The 21,068-nt window shown below is 42.5% G+C and overlaps 1 protein-coding gene across 1 annotated transcript in view; it reads right to left on the bottom strand.

Moving 5' to 3' along the window:
* Positions 1–703: 703 nt before the first annotated feature.
* ly75 (lymphocyte antigen 75) overlaps positions 704–21,068 on the bottom strand; it is a 33,803-nt gene continuing 13,438 nt past the window's right edge. The window contains exons 12-35 of the mRNA XM_062527167.1: positions 20,059–20,258; positions 19,498–19,640; positions 18,937–19,018; positions 18,510–18,581; positions 16,940–17,060; positions 16,380–16,415; positions 16,091–16,260; positions 15,415–15,482; positions 15,157–15,233; positions 13,867–14,003; positions 12,358–12,463; positions 11,951–12,096; positions 11,612–11,741; positions 11,028–11,257; positions 8,208–8,370; positions 7,663–7,824; positions 7,189–7,311; positions 6,499–6,684; positions 5,895–6,127; positions 5,290–5,467; positions 3,489–3,650; positions 2,739–2,861; positions 2,278–2,448; positions 704–1,977 (exon numbers count right to left, since the gene is read on the bottom strand). Coding sequence (XP_062383151.1) covers positions 1,802–1,977; positions 2,278–2,448; positions 2,739–2,861; positions 3,489–3,650; positions 5,290–5,467; positions 5,895–6,127; positions 6,499–6,684; positions 7,189–7,311; positions 7,663–7,824; positions 8,208–8,370; positions 11,028–11,257; positions 11,612–11,741; positions 11,951–12,096; positions 12,358–12,463; positions 13,867–14,003; positions 15,157–15,233; positions 15,415–15,482; positions 16,091–16,260; positions 16,380–16,415; positions 16,940–17,060; positions 18,510–18,581; positions 18,937–19,018; positions 19,498–19,640; positions 20,059–20,258 — 3,395 coding nt within the window. The 3' untranslated portion in view covers positions 704–1,801. The remainder of the gene's footprint in view (positions 1,978–2,277; positions 2,449–2,738; positions 2,862–3,488; positions 3,651–5,289; positions 5,468–5,894; positions 6,128–6,498; positions 6,685–7,188; positions 7,312–7,662; positions 7,825–8,207; positions 8,371–11,027; positions 11,258–11,611; positions 11,742–11,950; positions 12,097–12,357; positions 12,464–13,866; positions 14,004–15,156; positions 15,234–15,414; positions 15,483–16,090; positions 16,261–16,379; positions 16,416–16,939; positions 17,061–18,509; positions 18,582–18,936; positions 19,019–19,497; positions 19,641–20,058; positions 20,259–21,068) is intronic.

Below are 21,068 nucleotides of genomic sequence, written 5' to 3'. Positions count from 1 at the left end.
TTCCAATCACAGTCCGTTATCTGGCATGGGGTGGGCTTTATATGCATATACATTTACAAGAAAGATGTGTTTGAGGCACTTCAGAAGTGATTTGGTAAAACAAATTAATGTACCATTTTACAAGTTTGGGATAGAGTTTTGGGTCTGCAACTATCAAGCTACAGTAAGGCAACACTGATGAGTGAAGCAGTCCTACAAGTGCAACAATAGTCAGACCTAGGCAAGCTGTATCTTCATTTATGTTCTGAGATACTGAAGCCTCTAAACAAAACAGCGGTGACAGTTATTTACTGAAAATTCCTGGAAAGTCATTCATTTAGCAGATTTGAAATTTACATTTTAAAAACACTATTTTTAAAAATAATTTGGTGACCAAACTTGTTAAGATAAGCTTATAGCAAATGCTTCCCTGTGTACTGCACATGGAACATCACCATTTATAGTCCTTATATAACTACTGTAATTCATTCAAACTTCTTGGTTTGTATGTTTATGGTTATTGTACAGTCAACTTTTATTTAGCCTATTACTACATTTTCTTTTGGACTATATGACTACTTTAAATGTCTAATTGTAATGTTAATGTAATGTTTGTAAGTTGTAATGTCTGTAAGTTGTTTGGGACAAAAACACTTCTGCTAACAACTATAATGTTAACATATTACACATTGAGTTGAAAGATATATTGTCAGGATGGTGCATGTATGCTTAAGCAATATGTTTAAGTGTTTATTAAAAAAAAATACAGAAATCACAACTGCACTGCAATGTACACATAAATGGAAAGAGTTTTAAAGTGCTCGAATTCTCAGTAGTTTGAGTGCATAGAAGAAGAGGGGTGAGGTCTCCCATTTGTTAACACTTTGGATTGCACAATACATCTGAACACATGGACTTAACTGACTCATAATATCATGGGAGTGATTGGGAGAACTGAATCAAATACCTTCTAGACAAATTCAAAAATTAATTGCTTAATCAAACAATACAAGTTTAGCCAATTAGTTAACACAAGAGGGCATTTACGCCTTGATCAGTGCATGAATTAAGAATCACACCAACTCCGGCATCAAACCCACTCAGAGATGTAAACATTTTTTTTAGAAATCAAAAGCATAATCTTAAAATATTAATTCATACACTCAGGTCATCACAGTTAGAGCGACTTTGACGTCAACAAAAATATATCAAAGTACTTTGATATATATATAAAAAAACAACTTAAAAACAGTGGGAGTGTATCTTATATTATGATCAAAATAGGTTTATAAATGTTTTTTTTACAACTTAGTTTGAAACACACACGAGACCCTATCAGTGGTCAATCAAATCATTACGCAAACCAATGGGGGTTTGAGCTGCTCACAGCGTTCTCAATTCTCACATAACAACCAGTGTTAACACATACTGTAACTAAAGCAAGTGTCAGCAATCCAGTGCCATCACTGTAACCTTTAACATTCCACAGCCCTGCATTTTGTCTTTTCATTTAAAAAAAATCTTTAGTTAACACATTTAAAACCAACTTAAAATTGCAATAAAATAAAATAAAATGTGTACCCGGATCTTATATCACCTGAAACATCATTCTGAACTTCAGTCAATATATCACCTGTGAATATCAGCTTGAATTCTTGTTTCAGTTCATGTATTTTTCTGCGGTGGTTATGATAATAAATAATGGTCTTTATGCAGAGCAAGTGTAGTCTTGATTTTGGTTCAGTTGATGTTGGAAGCATGTCCATATGCAGAAAGGCACGATTTGTATTTTTTCTGTGCTCTTGAGTTTGCAGGAGTGCAGTTACTCAGTGTCGTTAATGATGCTTGTGCTGTCGACCTCATCGAAGCTGCGCTGGTAGCGGACAGCGGTAAAGAAGTGTTGGCGTGTCTTCTTGAAGACAACATACAGTGCAATGCCAAATATGGCTGGTATAACAATGATGCAGAAGATCCCTGCTGGTGTGATGCCACTTGACCCTATAGACAGACACACACACACACACACACACACACACACACACACACACACACACACACACACACACACAATATCAGTCTAGGCTCTTTGGGCTTTCTGTTATGCTGAATGAGTTCAGACTGCACTACTTTCTTAGAAACCGAACCTTCTAATCTAGAGCCTTTCTGTAGGCTTCACTATGCGCTCCTGGATCAGCTGCAAGTATTTATAAAACACACTTCTATACCCACAATTCAACAGTTGGGTTTTTTTCCAATAATAATCACAAACACAAACATCCAGATCCATGGTTCACTCACGCATAGGGGCCTTGCAGACGATGCGACTGCGGCTATATGTGCAGTTGGTCTGTATCCATCTGCCTTTCTCATTGGTCAGCATGACAGCGCAGATGCCTGGAGGCGGAGGTTTCTTTTCGTCTTTCCATTTGGAGAAGTCCACTGTGCTGTTGTCCATCCATCTTAAATGGCCTGAGGACAGAGGCTGTGTGTTTAGCAAGTGCAATATCTACTTATCGCCCGTCAATGGCAAAAATCCTGGATATCAAACAACCAAATCAATTAATATTTTCTCAATAATTATTCCACAAAACAGTGCATAGAATAAAGAAAAATGTTTGTTAATACCATCCTTTCCCAATCTCTATGAAAATGCCCACCAATGTAATTATTTCTAAAAAGTCAAACTTTAAGAAACTGCTACATACTAAACCCTCACATGCGAGAGGGGGCTTTCATGTTGTTCAATCGGATTGCCTTACTTTTTATGTCTGACTCGAGGCCAAGCCACACACGGCTGGTGATGTGGGGGTTGTCCCTGATGTACTTGGAGATGAACTCATTCTCCGCTTCACTTTTGATGCTGAGCAGGTGTGCTGATGAATCTGTCAATCAAATTGAAGTGGACGGCATTAATGTAAAGGGGTATTAATAGCAACACACACGTATAGGCCACATGTTTTAATTCAGGTCGTTTGAAAAAAACCCAGAGAGAAACATCTATACACAAATATCAGACACAGTAATATTTAGTTTAGTTTGAAAAGGCAAAGAGCATGTGTTAACTAGAGCTTTTTAAAGACTTTTTTCTAGAACTATGGGAATGGCATAACAGAACATGTTTAACCCTTACATTGTGTGTGTAAACATCACTACATGTTCCTGTGTAAAGAGGGTACTTTACAAGCTAAGGTCATTCAGCAATATGAACAGCACGTGTACAACAGACCTTGTCAAACCTGACCATTTCTTTTGATATTGAGGCCAATTACATACTCAAATCCAATTTACAAACTCTAATCCGCTGAAACCCTCCAATTCTCTTTGAAAATGGTTGCTGCACCATATCTGATTTTGCCATCTGTAAACATAATCTAATAGTGTCCATAAATACTGTAGACACAATCATTTAGCACTTAGTGGTCTTAGAGAACTAATTGCACAACTATCAGCAACTAGTATCACCCCACAATTCATTAAAACAGGTACTGCCTCCTGAGATCAAAATCTACCTAGCTCCTTGCAGACTCTCTTGGCGTCGTCAAGGGTGTAGACAGTGTAGTTGTAGAAAGTCATGTCGAAGGCATAGCAGTGTTCCTCATGTTCCACCCATTGAGCGATGCTGTCCGCCTTGGGGCAGAGGCTGGATTTCAGCGCTTTTTGAGGGCTCATGCCTGCAGATTGTTGTGAGATTTTAAATCAGAGATGTTAAAAGCAGTAACATCAATTAGAAATAATAATAATACATATAGCTGCAAGTAGCAAAGTGGGGACCTAGTTTGGGACAGTGTCCTGACTAATGGTATCGAGTTTTGTTATGTTAACTCAAAGCGTTACTGAGATGTTAGTCCACTTCCTGTTTGGTGGCTTCGTCGCTATATTTGATTGACTGTCACAGGCAAACAAACTTGAAATTAAAAAATCTAGCAAGTAACGTTTGTGCGGCTCGGTCCGAAGATCATCTCCGCCAGGTTCAGTGAAAATGAAATTTGTGACCACTGAAACTTTTCGACTAAATCCAAGATGGCTGAGGTCCAATATGGCGGACAGTGACTTAATGGGGGTTATTGAACTCAGGTCGGTCCAGGGATTCCAATGGTGCCTGTTCAATAGTCATATGCCTGAATGCGAGTCCAGTTTCGACTCATTGGTGGCGCTAGAGTGTTCAGCATAGAGTTCTGTAAATTGGTGAGTGTGGTCATGGGACAGTCCTGAATCAGTGCATAATTTTTGACACAGCGGTTACATTTTTGATAAAATTTTGACCCGTTGGTGGCGCTAGATGGCTGGGTTTAGAGATCCATAAATGAGTGTGAGTGGTCAGTTGAGTGTCACAAAACTTTCTGCCAAATTTCTGCACTTTTTAGCCAGGCGACTCCAAATAGAGTTCTCAATGGGTCGGGTCGGCCCGACAAACCCGATGGGACCCGCGGGTTCGGGTCAAAAATATAAGCAGATGAATCTTTTCCGCTCCGTGAAAAAAACAATAAAACATTTATTAATCATTGCTGCTGTTTACCGTGAATCATCGTGAATTTCCCCTTGGGAATCAATTAAGTATCTATCTAGGCTATCTATCTACCGTAAAGAAAGTCTGGCTGCTGCATGCAACGTGCACGCAATCATGGAGCGGGGGCAGACGCGATGCTGCTGCGTGCACGCCTTTAGCCTGGAGAAGAAGATGGAGTTGGTGAAAAGTAAACTTGCCGCAGGTGAACTTCCCACAACTTCAAAATGTTACTACATATCATGAATGGTACTGTAATCCCAAAAGGTGTTATCTTAGATAGATTGTTGCGGGGCTATACGTCTTCATGAATAGCTAACAACTCATTGCCATCATAGTGAAGCGTGTATGAAGCGGTTATTGAAATATCATGCTCTGTGGATGATTCTGGGTTTTTTTTTATAGCAAGAACAGTAAGTTTTCCCATTTATATCATGTTTCTATTGTGGAAAATATCGTTTCACTAGGTTTTTACGTGGGTTAGGCCACTGCACCCACAGCCCGTCAGTCTCCATAGGATAACATGGCAAAACTCAACCCTCGGCGTAGGGCCGCAGGCCGGGTTCGGGTAGATCATTCATATTGATTACATCGGGTTACATCAGGCTCGGCCTTTGAAAGCCACGGGCCGGGTCGGTTCGGGTTGTAATTTTCAGGCCCGTTGAAACTCTATTTCATAATAGGAAAAGCTAGTAACTCAATGGGTGCCTTCGCAGCTTTGCTGCTACTGTAGGCCCCCAATAAAAAAACAGAAGCAGGAGTGGCTCATGACTGTTGATAGGAGGCAAAGGCACCAGCATCCTTACGCTCTAAGGTGCTGTTGTAGCAAAGGGCCCCCTCCATCTCCTCCTGGCAGCTGATGCTCATCCACATCCCGGAGGTGTCCATGAACACACAGCCGTCCACCACAGAGCCGTTGTGGAAACCTGTTGGTCTGTAGTCAAACTTAGAACCGTCTGACCACTCATAACGTGAACCATTACCCTGATTGGTGGGAACAGAGAGAGAGACAGACACAAAGAGAGAGAAAATTAAATAAAAAATGTATATTAACCCTAAGAAAAGATTACAGACACTAAAATACCTACTCTAATGAAAAAACATTCACTAATATTAACACAAATGACCACCATTTTACTGTAACACCTTTATGATGCACTTTGTCAGAATGAAATCCTAAATTCTTTTTATTACTATTATCATATTATTATTATTATTATTATACCTAGCTATATATTATCATACCTATTATTAGATCTCTACATTCTAGACTTTTTATTATCATTGTTTTAATGTAGACAGAATATATTTTGCTAAAAGTCTTTGAAAACGTTCACATCAACTTCAATAACATCAAATCTGATAAAGGCATTACTGTATGTCCTGATCAAAATGAAGACCTGGCACTTACAAGGCTCACATCCTGATTGGACAGGCCGATCCAGAGGGGGAAACCATCCCTTTTAGCCATGGCCAGCAGCTCGGTGCTCTGGGCAGCATTGTGAATGCTGGCAAGATGGCCGCCGCCCCGTGCACATTCCTCCTGGGCCTGGAACCAGGTGAGCTTGCGGCCCACCACATGGTAGCTGTTGTTAACAAACTTCCTCACCTCCCATGGAGATATCCGGTATTCGTTCTGGGGATCTATAGAGGAAACAATTAGCATTTGTCTTAAATCATTTGACAAAACATTTCCCCTAACTAAAGAGAGCAGTACAGAAATCAGAAAGACATCTCCTGAAAGACACAGGTGCCAAGTTCCTCTGCTCAGAGAGGGCTTCCTATGCCAGGCCATAATGAACATTCAACTGAAGCTTCTGTTCGCTTGTGTTCAGCCAGAGACGGTTGAAAAAGCTATTAGGTATTTAAGTATCTTTGGTTCAGTGTAGCCCTGCCATAAGGGTTCCTACATCAGGAAGAACTTTCCATTAGAAATCTTCATGTGGCCTCTAAAAGCAATGGGGCAGAAGACTACAAACTGCAATGCCTCGGACACAAGGGCACATTGAACTCACTGCGTTCAATCTTGCAGGCCACTACACTCCTTTGCTGGAAGTGCTGGAAGTACTCCTTCTTGGAGATGAGATCCCAGCTTCCATCTAGATTGAGACCTGCCAGGAACTCCCTGTTCACCTCTGGCCGGCCATGCTTCCAGTTGGAGTACTGCACATACGTATCGTCATACCACTTCAGCTGCTGGGCTGCGGGCGGTAAAACACATATCTCAGATCGAGAACATAATATTACAGTAGTAGACCTATGATATTCATCAGATATCAGATCATTTTTGGCATTATCACAGAGTAAGCTCCCATCGGATTAAAAGCGATTCGCGAAACGCGATTTGCGATTCATAGAATGTGTAATATATGTTTTCCTCAAAATCGTATCAGTCTACAACCAAGGTTAACAAAATAACAGCCTGGTCAGATGTTATACATGCCATGTTTTTGTGTTTTCGTGAATTTAACGGTTTGAATAGCAGAAAAAATGCTAGGACTATTCTTTGTCAGACTATGTTATCTATCTCACCTGAATAGTTTTCCACTTTCAATTTAAAGGTATAGCTCAACACTTTCCATTTAAAGGTATACCTCAACACTTTCCATTTAAAGGTATATCTCAGCACTTTATAAATGATCGCATAACGAGTCAAAAGGGACCACAGAGCTAAGTGAGGTGCAGTGTGTGGGACTGGAGCTCACTGGCATTGTCTTTGTACAGCCCCAGCCACACAAACTGGGCCAGGTCCTTCAGGGGCTGCAGCTTCTCCCGCAGAAATGCATTCTCATACTCGTCCCTGATGGTCAACAGCGCCGCCGACGGGTCTGGAAGATACAACCCACATCAAGCAACAATTCGAAAGTGCCTCTGGGAGAATTTCCATTAAAGAAAAACAACATGTATAGCTAGGATAATTAGGAGTAGGTTATATAATATTATATGACATTTATCATATACTCTAAAGCAGTGGTTCACAAACCTGTGGTTCACAATGAGTACCACATAAGGATTTTTTGTCGACTCCTGGAGCACCACTAGAAGGACTATGCATACTGTACCACCGTTTGAGAACCACTGCTCTACAAACTTCTTTGGAAGTGTATGAGGCCAGATATCTCTTAGACTTCCACACATCCAGGCCAGTGGGTGTGCAGTAGGACTTCAGTGCCACTCACCGAGCTGCTTGCATGTCTTCATGACCTCGCCTTTCTCGTGGTGGTCCCATCTGGAGTGCAACAGCTGGAAGGTGTAGCAGTTGTTCTTGTAGGGGAACCAGTTGGGGCCATTGCCCTTGTGGGGACAGAGACTGGAGGTGTACTCCGGGGTGATGACATCTTCTATGATTCAGGATATTTGGGGAGATCTGTTACTATACTGACCTCATTCAACCTCATGGCTATCTGTTCTTCTTTCATTGGTAGTTATAACAAATTTTACATTACATTACGATACAATATTTTTTCTACTGTAGTTAAATAGATAATAGTGAATGTAACTGTGCGTAACTGTAGGAAATTGATATGAATATGAATGCCATCCATTTTTATATCACTTCACCAACTACACCTGGTCTTTCACTGTACTGGTTGTAACTTGGAAGGCTGTTTGATTTTACAGCTCAATATACAAGTTCTACTTGCCATTTGCTAAGACTATAGGAAACCTCTCTGAGACCTTAAAATAACCCTTCTTCCCAGGATGCCCTGCTGTGCCATCTCACCATGGGGAATGTGGCAGATGGCTCCACTTAGGCCCTGGTCGCATTCAGTGGCTTTCCAGAAGCCGTCCGTGTCAAGGTAGACACAGCGACCTGCGGTGCTCTCTCGGGACCAGCGGCTGAACACCGTGTGGCTGCGGTCGGTCCACTGGTAGTTCTGTCCATACTGCCACACACACACAAAGAGAGTATGATGTGGTACAATCATGCAACCAATTAGCCTGGGCGTTCCCATCCTGCCTTGCGCGGTGATTTCATTCACATTGTTAAGGCAGTCTGAAAAACTACCGCCCTAATTTTTGCCTGAGATAGGGGACCAATCACAGAACAGGGGGGAAAACAAGACCATGATGAGCTATGCACAGACACATTTCATTATGAATATGTGAACCAAATTTCCATTTTACGGACAAATAAAGTCTTATCTTATCTTATCTTATCTTGATAGACATCCATGGCGCACAATGAACGGATCTGGGGCCGGTTTCCCGATAACGTTCACTTTTAGCGAGCTACGAAGACTCCAAAGTAATATCTTACCAAAGTTATTTACTTTGATAGTCGTGGTTCCCAAACTGTTTCTTAGGAGTCTTCCTACGAAAAGCTACTTACGTCCGACGTACGGGGCACTGTCCACCTAGAAGGTGCTGAATTAGGTGACATCGATTGCTCAAAAATCGATTTTTTATTTTACGGGGAGGCATGACAGTATTATGAAAGCGTTCTTTGCACACAAAAAACATTGCTCATATAGCCTATCGCCCTCATAACATTCACGCAACTTCAACGTGGATGAACTTATTAGCATACAATGACAAAAAGTAGAAATTAAATGATCTAGGCCTACTCTTTATTACGTCCGCCAAGGAGGTTATGTTTTCATCGGGGTTTGTTTGTTGGTTTGTTAGTTTGTTTCCCGCATGGATAACAATATTCGAACGCTTTTCAGGTTTTCTAGTTTGTTTGTTTGTTTGTTTGTTTGTCTGTCTGTCTGTTTGCAAGATAGGCTAACTCTAAAAGTTAAGGATGGATTTCGATTAAATTTCCAGGGAAGGTCTGAAATGACCCAAGGAAGAGACTACTTAATTTTGGGAGTGATTCATATCACCCTCTGGATGCAGGAGGCGGTAACATGTAGGCTATGTGTTTGCTTGGAGGAGCAAACACATAGGCCTACCATTTTGTATTTTTCATTTTAAATCACAGCTGGTTGACCAACATCCTCATTTAATTCAGTAGGCTATTATGTGCCTTTGGTTAACATTTAACGTGAAAGCAAGCCCCCACATTAAACACTGTAGGACGGAGGGGGGAAGCAAGAAGAGGATAACGCTTTTAATTATTTTCAAATGCATGCACGTTTCATTATTTGTGTGAAAACATTTCCAGAAACTATTTTCTTAATGAGCCTACTTACATGAAATCATTGGCGAACCAAAACAGTGTTTTTTTTGTCATATGGATTTGCATGCGTAACAGATGTCTAAAGATTGCTGTAGGGTATACAGTGGCGGCGACTAGCGTCGCCAGCTGAAAGATGCAGCTAAGAAGGGAGAGCTCCAGACCACTCTTACCAACGAACTACGTACGAAAGACATTCGTAACAAAGAAGCTTTCGGGAAATGCGTGAACATGTTAAGGTAGAGCTTAAGATAGAGGTCGCGAACTACGTAGCGTTAAGAAGGCTTCGGGAAACCGGCCCCTGCATGGCCATTTTTTCAAATACGAGAAAAAGAACATCTGGTTGCCAGACCACGTCTTATTTGAGAAGTGGTAGGCGCTAGGCTAGCAACCAATCTAAGCTACTTTCAAATACAGACTACAATTAAACATACTATGATCATAGAAACTCTGTAGGCTATTTTCTTTAGAGCTGGTCTGTTTTGTCAGAGATTTGACAGTCACATTTTAGTTGTGTAACCTACATGTAGACGCTTAATTGAAATTCAAGTTAGCCTTTAAAATGGTTGTTGAACCCTACTGAACATCACTTTCAGTTTCTCAAACTGTGGGGCGGGCGCATGTGAGCTGACGTGAAAAACGGGAGATTTTTAAATCTGTAGCCTATGCTTTCCTTTATTGATAATTACGAGCATGCACCTCCATCTCACAAAACACACAAACAAGGTAATCTACTGTAGACTCTTGTTTCATTGATCAGATGGAAATATTAGTCTGTCCTGGAACCATAGTCCAAAAAATAATAATGATTGACGTTGGAATTTTAATTGTAGTGGAAACAAAAAAACGTTCATGTTCGAGACAAGCGCAGTGAAATTGAAGGCTATCTGTCCAACGACACAATTGCTGTTCTGCAATCTCGATCTATGCTTGACAAACTCAAACAACGCAATGGACGCACTGTTTCATTCATAGGGAAGCACTCGCTTACAGTCCCCGACCTGAATAAGATTTTGAACAAGGTTGTGAGAGTGGTGAACTTCATTTATAACACAATGATAGCCTAGTTGGCCCTTTTTCTTTATATGTTGAAATCAGCCTTTTTTTGAAGCAAGGATTGACACCTTGTCATTGATTTGATACTGATATTTTTCTGTAACCTAACTGTTATTTGCTTCTGATGTATGCATGTGATGTTTTTTTAAGCTTGACCTACTACGTTCTTAGAGCGATGAGAGATGCCTCCTTGATTAAAGTGGGGAATGAACGAAAATGTTTGAGAACCATTGCCTTAACCAAACCCAAACCCACCTGGTCAGATTACCAAGTAAACCCAGTAAAGTGTGACATAAAACAATGATAGTCCCTGTACATCAGGTAACTGTATAAAACCCTGCATACTGCTATTACAAATGTGCGTACATCCTCACTGTACATGCCGATCCAGACGGGTCTGCCCAGTCGGCTCACGTTGACCGTCAGTACGGCCTGCTGGAATGCATCGGCCACACTGGCCAGCTCCATGATAGGGTTCTGGTTCTTGCAGAGCTCAAGTGCATCGAACCACGTCATGTTCTCCTGCTTCACTAGCTGGTAGGTGTGGTTGAGCACGGTGAAGGGTTCCTCGGAGATTTGCGCCACCTCAGGCTTGTCTGAAAGACAAAGAGAGCAGTGATGCATGACTTCAGGAGAATCAGAAGACAAGAATGAGAAATGAAATGAGAAAAGAAGAACAGAACAGTGATATAGTAGATGAACAAATAAGGAGCGCAGACTTGACTAGAATAGAAACATCAAGAACAGAGCGGAAGAATGAATGCAAATACAAGTGCAAGGTACAGGGGGATTTGAAATGGGCACGAGATTGAAAACAAGACGAGATGTTGGAACTGACATGACAGTAGACAATACTGATATGGTGTGTGAGATAGAGGATAAGGAGGGAGAGTAAAATGTCAAGTGGTGTGATAGCATCCAGACAGAGTGGGAGGGATCTGCACACTTACCTGCATAGTGCTGGCAGATGGAGATATTCTGGAAGTCAGTGCAGAACGTGTAATCCCAGGTGCCCAGCACGTCAGAGCTTGGATCACTGAAGATGTACGCGCACAGCTCTAGCGCCTCTGGGTTAAACATCTGTAAGAACAGGCAAGGTGACACTATAAACCAAGCAGCTTATCATTCTGTGTCATTCTGTATCAAATATTCAGTATGTAGTATCTAATATTAGTATCAGATAAATAATAACTTTATATAGCTCTTAATCTAATATTTCTGAAAATACAGCTCTGTTCATTGAAAGGGAAAAAAGAAAGCAAGAATGGAAACTAGATGGTGGCACTTGCATTGATGTGCATGCGTCGGTACTGTCCATGCACCAGTGGGTGGAAGTTGAGGTAGTCGACGGGTGTGTTGTCTACCCACTGCATGTGGTTCAACTTGAGCTTGAGGCCGATCCACGTCCTCTGGGGGAGGAGGGTGGTGATGAAGTCTGAGGAGACCGAGACAGAAAATCATCAAGCGTGCAAATTCTGAGTTAATATGTGGTGAGTGAGTGAATAAATGTGGTATTGAGTAGAAGTGGTTAGATTTCTCAGAGTAAATGGATGAATAAGAATGTGTAAAGTAAGTATAAGAATAAGAGGAAGTAAGCAAATGAATCAGAGTATGTGAACCAGAAAGCAACAGGGTATAGATAAATGGATGGACAGATAGATGGCCAGACTGATAGAGATGAGGAGCGTTGGATCACCTTGCTCCACCTGGTCTCTGATGGTGAGCAGCTGGCCTCTGTGGCTGCTGCAGATCTCATTGGCCTTCTTTGCAGTGGTTTCCACAGGCTTGATCACAGTGTAACACTGCAAAGAACACACACACACACACACACACAAACATACATAAATGGGAAATTACAATAAGTACCACAACCAAGAGCAAAAGAGCATACAGCATCTTGGTGAGAATGTTCTTTCTCAAAAGTCACACAAATGGATGTATAAAGAGAAGTGTGAAGTTCCATAAGCTACAAGATGCTACATGAGAGTGTGATGTTTTGGGTGGTGTGTTTAGGGTGGGCTGAGATTACTAGTGTGCGTGTGTATGATCTAGAAAGAAGAGAAGAGAAGATATTATATGTGTGTGAGAGTGAGTTAGACAGTTACTGAAGTGGATGGGACAACAAAATAGGGAGGGAGAGAGAGAGTATTTCTCTCTCTCTCTCTCTCTCTCGATGTGTGTGAGTGTGTGTGAATGTGTGTGTGTGTGTGTGTGTGTGTGTGTGTGTGTGTGTCTCAGGTATGGTGCAGTGTGGAACTTCAACCACTTCAGGGTCTTATTGGAATGGACCACCTCTGCTGTGGGCTTGTGTGACTGGTGCCCCAGTCATGCGTCCCATGGTGGCTACTGACCACACCTGTGCTGGTGCTGACTACCCTCCACCATGCCTTAGTTATGCTGCTTTAGCATAGCGCGGTCATGGACTTCTCATGTGTCATGCCGTACAACTCCTCTTCTCCCCTCTCCCTCTGTCTCTCTCAACTCTCCCTCTTTCCCTGTCCTGTCATTCAACTCCCTCTACTTCCCTCTCCCCCTCTACCTTTTCCCTCTATAGTATAATAATTGATATCCCCATTGATATGCTTATTAATACCAACCATCATGACTTACAGTAATACTAACCCACTTTATTTCTCTTCCCTTTCCCCTATACCTCACCTATGAGGTAAACCATTACCAGTCATCAGCCATCTTTGTGCCTGGCCCTCATCACACCTGACGTCCCATCCCTCTGACTGCCATTGCCATAGTCATCCCTATGAATGCCCTACCATCGCCTGCTGTGGTTCCCTGCCCGGATCCCTGGCCCACGCATCCTAGCGACCCATTACCTTCCGAAATTACTAATGGATTACTAATGGACTAATTTCTTGAATTTCCCCTGGGGGATCAATAAAGTATCTATCTATCTATCTATCTAGACATTTTTCCCTACACTGGACTTTTTGAACCTTCTGATACTACAAATGACTTTACTCTACTGTAACTGACCCTAGGCAGATGGGTTGGGCCCTTGAGTCGTGGATCTGTCTGAGGTTTTTTCGGAGTTTTTCGGAGTTTTCGGAGTTTTTCGGAGTTTTTCTCTTTGAATGTTTAACACTCTGTAAAGCGCCATGAGACATGGAGAGTGTAATGTTTTGGCGCTCTAAAAGTGAAATTAAATTGAAAATTGAATTGAAATTGAAATTGTGTGTGTGTGTCAGACCTTGTCTCTGAAGGCAATGGAGCCATCTTCACAGGGTAGGCCATCAGGATGTGGCCCTATTGGCTGTGCTTCTGTAGTGGTCACATTCAACACCTCACACACAAATGGTAGCTTTGCTGTGCATCTCTCGCTGTACTCTACAGAGAAGGACACGCAAAGCCATTAAGGTATCAAAGAAAGAATGGACTCAAACACCTAACTGAGATCCAGTTCTTTCTTGAATTTGTTCAAACATAAACACTTAATGGCATCAATCATTACATATGCTAATGCAGAACTGCTCAACACAAGGCATCACTGCATATCATTACATCAAGTCTTCCAGCAGACCATTACTTGAAGTAAACACAACATATACCCTCATATGGCTTTAATATCGGCCTCTACCTGGTAACATTTACATGAATTCATTTAGCAGACACTGTTGTCCAAAGTGACTTATGTCATCTACATTTCACTGGATTATTGTCCCTGGTTAAGTGCCTTGTTTATGCAAATATGCAAATATTTAAAAATACATTGACCGAACCCATGGGCTAAGTGCAATCTATACATATACAGTCCCCTCCAAAAGCATTGGAACACATGCTAAAGTTGACTATATAAAATCATCTTTTGTTAATCGATCTTAATGCCTTAAATGACAAAATGAGAAAATATGAGATAATATATGCCAATCTTTAGCTATGGTGAAGGGTATGTGATGATGTGGAGCTATTTTAATTCCAAAGGCCAAGGGAACTTTATCAGGATGCATAATATCCTGGATCCATGAAATAGCTGGCCTTTAAAAAATAAAAACATATAAAAAATCCTCCTGCTCCTATGGGAATTTAACATAGGGGTCAAATACTTATGCCCCCTGTATTTAAGGAAGAACATTTATCTATTTACGATACATTCTTCAATCACAAAGAAAATTAGTGTCCTTAGCGGTTTGATTTTTACTCATTTTTTTTTATTAAGGCATTACAATCAATTCTCAAAAGATGATTTTATATTCCTCTTTTTAGTCAACTTTAGCATGGGTGTGAATACTTACTGAACCCACTGTATAGCCTCATAGAGTGAATAACATCTACAGAAATCTAGACTAAATACCACATGGCTATGGTGCACACATCAATAATGAAAACCAGAGAAAAGAATGAAGAAAAGAAATGCATTCCATGGAAAGCCTCGCCCCATGGATTTAACCTCCTCGCTGAAGACATTCTGCATGAGTAGAAACCTAGGTTCAGGTGAAGGACATGACAGCAAAGCGGCCTGGAGAAGAGAAGCTGGTGTTACCTGGGAAAGCTGACTCCTGATTGAGGGAGGCACAACGGCGGGCCAGGAACGAGGTATGATAGTGCATCTTAGAGAAACTAGAACAGGAGGGAAGGAGGGAAGGAGGGAAGGAGAGAGGTACAGTATGTGGTACATTGTATTTGAAACTACATCAATTCACATGAATAAAAAGCTATAATCTAAAGTCTATAGGACAGACAAGCCTCTAAAAACTCACTGTGATAAAATGATAACACAAACAATGAGCAATGAACTCACGGTAGGGGCATATTGGGGCCTATTTCCGTTAGGTCAGCCCACCAATTCAGATTCTTAGCTAAAGAAAGCTGAAACATACAAGGTATGAATTATACTCATGCACAGACTTGCATATACACTATCAGTCAAAAGTTTGGGGTCACTTACAGTCGAAAGGTTCATTCCACTCCATTATAGGCAGAATACCAACTGAGATCAGTTGCCTTGTTTTTTTCAATCAGGGCAGCAGTTTTCAGATTACATTATGTGCTTACAAAATGTATATGATTAGTAAACAGAATGTGCCTTTGGAACATTGGATGAATGGTTATTGATAATTGGAAGTGTATTGCATATAGATCAGCCATTTACAATATTAATGATGAAAACAAGGACATTGCAAGTGACCCCAAACTTACGGTAATGGAACGGTAGTGTAAACACACACACACACACACACACACACACACACACACACACACACACACACAAAATGAGAGAGCAAAAAAAGAGAAGAACAATGAGGTGCGCACAAACAGGAAGGCATGGACACATAGCAAAAGAAAAACAATGGTTGAGAAACCCAGGGTGAGATAAAGAGAGAGAGAGAAAACAATAGAGAGAGAGATGAGCGATGAAAGAGTGAGAGAACAGGAAAGAGTGTGTGAGAGAGCGCCAGGGAGAAGGAGAGAGAGACCTGCTGCATCTTCTGCTGCATGGCCAGTATGGCAGTGGCGCTGGCGGGTGCTGCCAGGCGGCTGCTGTTGCTGGAGCAGTACATGCTCGCCTCCTCGTAAGAGAGCCACGGCGACTTCACAAACCAGAACTCCTCTCCGTCCACAAACACAGACGTGTTATGGAAGCCCCCTGACACACATACAAACACATTTTCTATTGCTACAGTATTGTGACAGTCTGACAGACTTTACACAAGACATCAGTCACATACAACACACCAGGGACTGATTTGTGAGTACAGGTCTTACCTGGGTTATACCAAATAGGAGTCTTTGGAATGGTACCTAGTGGTTTGGAACAAAATAAATAGACAATATTAACATTCAGCTGGAGTTGGTTGATATGTTGTAAGGCATATGTGTGTGTGTGTGTGTGTGTGTGTGTCATCTTGTGAGTCTGTGTGTCTGTGTGAGAGAGACATTCCTGCTCTTGCACACTGTTCCATGTCTTTGTGTGTGCAATGTGCATCTTCAGACATTTTTTGAAAGTATTTTTTTGGCCTTTTTGCCTTTATTATGATAGGACAGTGAAGATGGAGACAGGAAGTAAGTGGGAGAGAGATGGGGTGGGATCGGGACATGACCGCAGGTCGGAAATGAACCTGGGTCCCCGTGGGCACTTGGACCCGTATATGGCACGAGCGCTGTGGCCTGCTGAGCCACAGCGCCCCCCCCCCCCCCCCCCATCTTCATTTATTTACATTTTATGTGTTTATGTGTAAGATTTTGCAGATATGTGTGGTTGCACATGGTTACTGTATGTGTGTGTGTATGTGTGCATGTGTTTGTGTGTACATTTGTGCATGTACCTCTGGGGATCTGGCAGGCCCACTCCAGCGGGGCATCACAGTGGAAAGGTGTGGCATAGAAGGGCCGTGCTGGGAGGTCAGGCAGGAAGAAGTACAGCAGGCTGAAAGTGCCACGCAGTGACTTAAGGACAAAACAACAACAAAACAGAAAAAACAAACAATCAAACAAACAAACAAACAAACAAACAAACAATCAAGCATTAATCACTCACTTCAACCTTGCTCACCTGCTCTCTAAGTACGAAAGTACGGAAGTATCAGCAGCATAAAACACAGGCACAAATCTATCTGACATCTATCTTATTCTGTAAACTTCAAGGTGAAGTGAGGTGTTACTTGAGGTTGTTTGATCTTTTGGACATTAAGAAAGCTCTAAAGACGTTTGCTCCATTGATAAATATAACTCTATGGAATTCTAAAACTTTGTATTCTGATAGTTTTGAGATATTGAACTCCAGATAGAACCTTATAATTTGAGGAGGACTAAATACAACCTGGACACTGATTATATTTTTCATGAATAGTGCCAAGCTTGGGGAGTCATCTGATTGACTGTGTATGGTTTTCCAGACATCTGACCCAATACATTGTATTTTTCACTACACTCTTTTGGTTTTCCATCTATGATTTTTAAGTATTATCTTTGCAGAGATGCATTATGTGCGTAATTGTATGGGGTTTTCTCCAAATGTTTCCTTGATGTCCTCTATTCTTTCCCTACTCTAGTGAGAGATCGTGGGAGTTTCGGTGTGACCATAGAGCTGACCACTCCCAAGACATTCCAATTGAAAATTTCCCATGAACCTCTTGGCCTCCACCCTCTGTGCCACCCACACAATAGAGTGGTATATGGAGTGAGGTATAAGAGACTGAGTTAAAGTTCACAATGGAGTGGTGTATGGATTGGGGTATGGAGTGGTGTATGGATTGGGGTATGGAGTGGTGTATGGAGTGGGGTATGGAGTGGTGTATGGAGTGGGGTATGAGAGTGGTGTATGAGGGTGGTGTATGGAGTGGTGTATGAGGGTGGGGTATGGAGTGGTGTATGGAGTGGGGTATGAGGGTGGGGTATGGAGTGGTGTATGGAGTGGGGTATGAGGGTGGGGTATGGAGTGGGGTATGGAGTGGTGTATGGAGTGGGGTATGGAGTGGGGTATGAGGGTGGGGTATGGAGTGGTGTACTGTATGGAGTGGTGTATGGAGTGGGGTATGGAGTGGTGTATGAGGGTGGGGTATGGAGTGGTGTATGGAGTGGGGTATGGAGTGGCATACAGTATGTAGTGAGGTATGAGATATGTGAGTGAGAGAGAGAGAGACTGTTGTACTGTTTGTCTTTGGGACACGTTGAGAATTCTGGTAAGGGGGAGGGGTTTGAGATGGTGGTGGTGGAGACGCTCAATGGTGTTTTAAGCCCTCAACGTCGTCTTCCAGGCAGCACTGCCATTGTCATCTTAAATGCACCTAATCCTAAACCTAACCCATGCGTAACCCTAGCGCCTTCCAGACCAGGCAGCGCTGCCTTGAAGACACCATTGAGGGCTTAAAACACCAAGAAACGGTGGAGACTCACCTTGAATGCAGTGCAGTCACGATTATACTCGTCATCCTCATGAATCTCCACTGGAAACATGGAGGTAGACAGCTGAGACACACACACACACACACACACACACACACACACACACACACACACACACACACACACACACACACACACTTGATTCCATGCACATAATCAGGAACATGGGTGAATGTTTTTAGCTGTGTTGTTATTGGATGCTGTGCAACTGTACACTATTAACAGGACAGTATTCCCTGTTCAGCTGTATTCTCTCCATTCAGAGAACTTAATTAGAATGTTAACAGGCCAACACAGGAAGGGCCAGTGACCCTGATAAGCATCACAATGATATTTCAGCACAACTACTGTACAGGGTGTAGGGCACCGAGGTCAGATATGCACACACAAACACACACACACACAGGTATGCACTTACCGGTCTGCCGTCGCTCCATTCCCAGGTGTTCTCACTGTTTGGGTTTCTGCGGTTCAGCCCAACCCAGAAGTACCGGTCATCACTGCAAGAGGAAAAAGAGCCAAACTTCAACAAATCTTGGTTCCTACCCAGGTCCAGTCCAGGGGTGGGGTGTGGGGTGGGATGTGTTGGGGGCCTAATGGCTCTGACCAGCAGTGAGGTCAGTTCCTTTTCCAGTCAGTAATGCGGAAAAAGAAAATGGACTGATATCTGATCTGCTAAAGGTCCTAGTCCTACTCATCAAGATGGCATTTCTCACAAGATGAGTCATCTGCAGTGCTGAGGCACTTCCTGTCCACTCATTGCGTACTGCATGGAAAAACTCAATACAAATCAGAGAGATTGAAACAGATTGCTGTGGGATGGAATGTGTTGGAATGACTAGGGGTTGTCTACATTAGTATAGGGATTAGTATAGGGCAGACGTTAAGCAAAAGAAGGGAGAGAGAGAGGGGGAGAGAGAGAGTAAGACAGACAGAGGGAGAGGCAGAGAGAGCATGAGGGGAGAGAGAGACAGTGTACCTGATGCTGTCCCTCATAACATAGTGTAGTGCGCCCATCTCGACCACGTGGCCAAAACTGGGCAGGTGAGCACCCAGTGAGCGGCAGAATCCCTCCGCCTCCACCCACGTACGCATTCTAGTCAAGCGCTCCTCATGAAACACCTGCAACACACACACACACACACAACGCCCCCAATACACATACAAACAAACACACACAGTGACAGAGAGAGAGAGTGTGTGGGAGAGAAAGAGAAAAAGAAAGCGTTTGAAAGAGAGCGTGAGTTTCAAAAGCCAAATGTTTCTGCTCTTTCATTACACAACTGAACATTACAAAGAACAGTTGCATGACAATCTCTACCATTTGTCTTGATCTATCTCTCTCTCACACACACACACACACACACACACACACACAAAAGAGGATGTGGCTGTTCACACAGAGCATTTGAGATCTACTCTTGACAGTCTTCTAACACCCTTAACTCAGACTCCTATCTCAAAGTCGCTCATAATCCTTCTATCTGTCACATCATATCTCTCTTTCTCACACTTGTACGGTACACACACACATACCTACCTTGTAGCAATATGGTATGCCCGGTCTGGAAAACCAGCCAGTCGGGCAAGGTGCACTGACGTTAATCTGGGGTGCTGGCTTCAGGGCCGTCAGGTTTTTCTTACAAATGGTGCCAGCTTCAAACAGGCTGCAGTTCTTAATGGACCACTTCCCCATGGGCCTGTCGGTGGACATCACAGCGCAGCCACCACCATTCGGGTCTACAAACACACACACACACAAGTTGAGATGGATGGGGCAGACTTAGATACATTATACAAAGATATTGTAAACAAAACTCATATCCCTATAACACACACACACAACACACACACACACACACACACACACACACACACACACACACACACACACACACACACACACACACACACACACACACACACACACACACACACACACACACACACACACACACACACACACACACACACACACACACACACACACACACACACACACACACACACACAGTATAATGTCGATGGCCAGGTGCATGTGCATCATTTACCTGGGCAACACATGTAATGGCACCAGGATCTGAAGAAGGCAGTGTGATGCTTTGGACAGTGTTCTGCTACAGGACACTTTGGGTCCTGTCATTCATGTGGATGTTACTTATACCACCTACCTAAGCATTGCTACATGGATATGGTAATCCCTGGCCTCTTTCAGGAAAAAAAAAAAAAAAAAAAGTCCATTCCACTCTCCCCCCTCTCAAAATCGGGAGGGGGAAGGGTCTCAAGAGTCCCAGTCAGCACCAAAAGGCCATCATGTTCTCAAAGCCGAGGCCCTGAGGGACAGGCTCCCCATGTAACAACACTCTCTGATTTCACACAAAGCTACAGAAAGCACACATAGGGAAATGGGGATCTCCACAATCAAAGTGCATTTGTTTGCACAGGATGACTGTATGACTGCCAAAATAAATATTGCCATTTTGCTTGGGTACTCTTAGGCCACATAGGGTCACGGCTCTGACTGCATTAAAACTCCATTTCAAGAGAATG

Source organism: Sardina pilchardus, chromosome 23, assembly GCF_963854185.1.
Source record: "Sardina pilchardus chromosome 23, fSarPil1.1, whole genome shotgun sequence".
Classification (NCBI taxonomy): Eukaryota; Metazoa; Chordata; class Actinopteri; order Clupeiformes; family Clupeidae; genus Sardina; species Sardina pilchardus.
The sequence above is the reverse complement of the archived record's forward strand: the minus strand, read 5'-3'. Positions and strand labels throughout refer to the sequence as shown.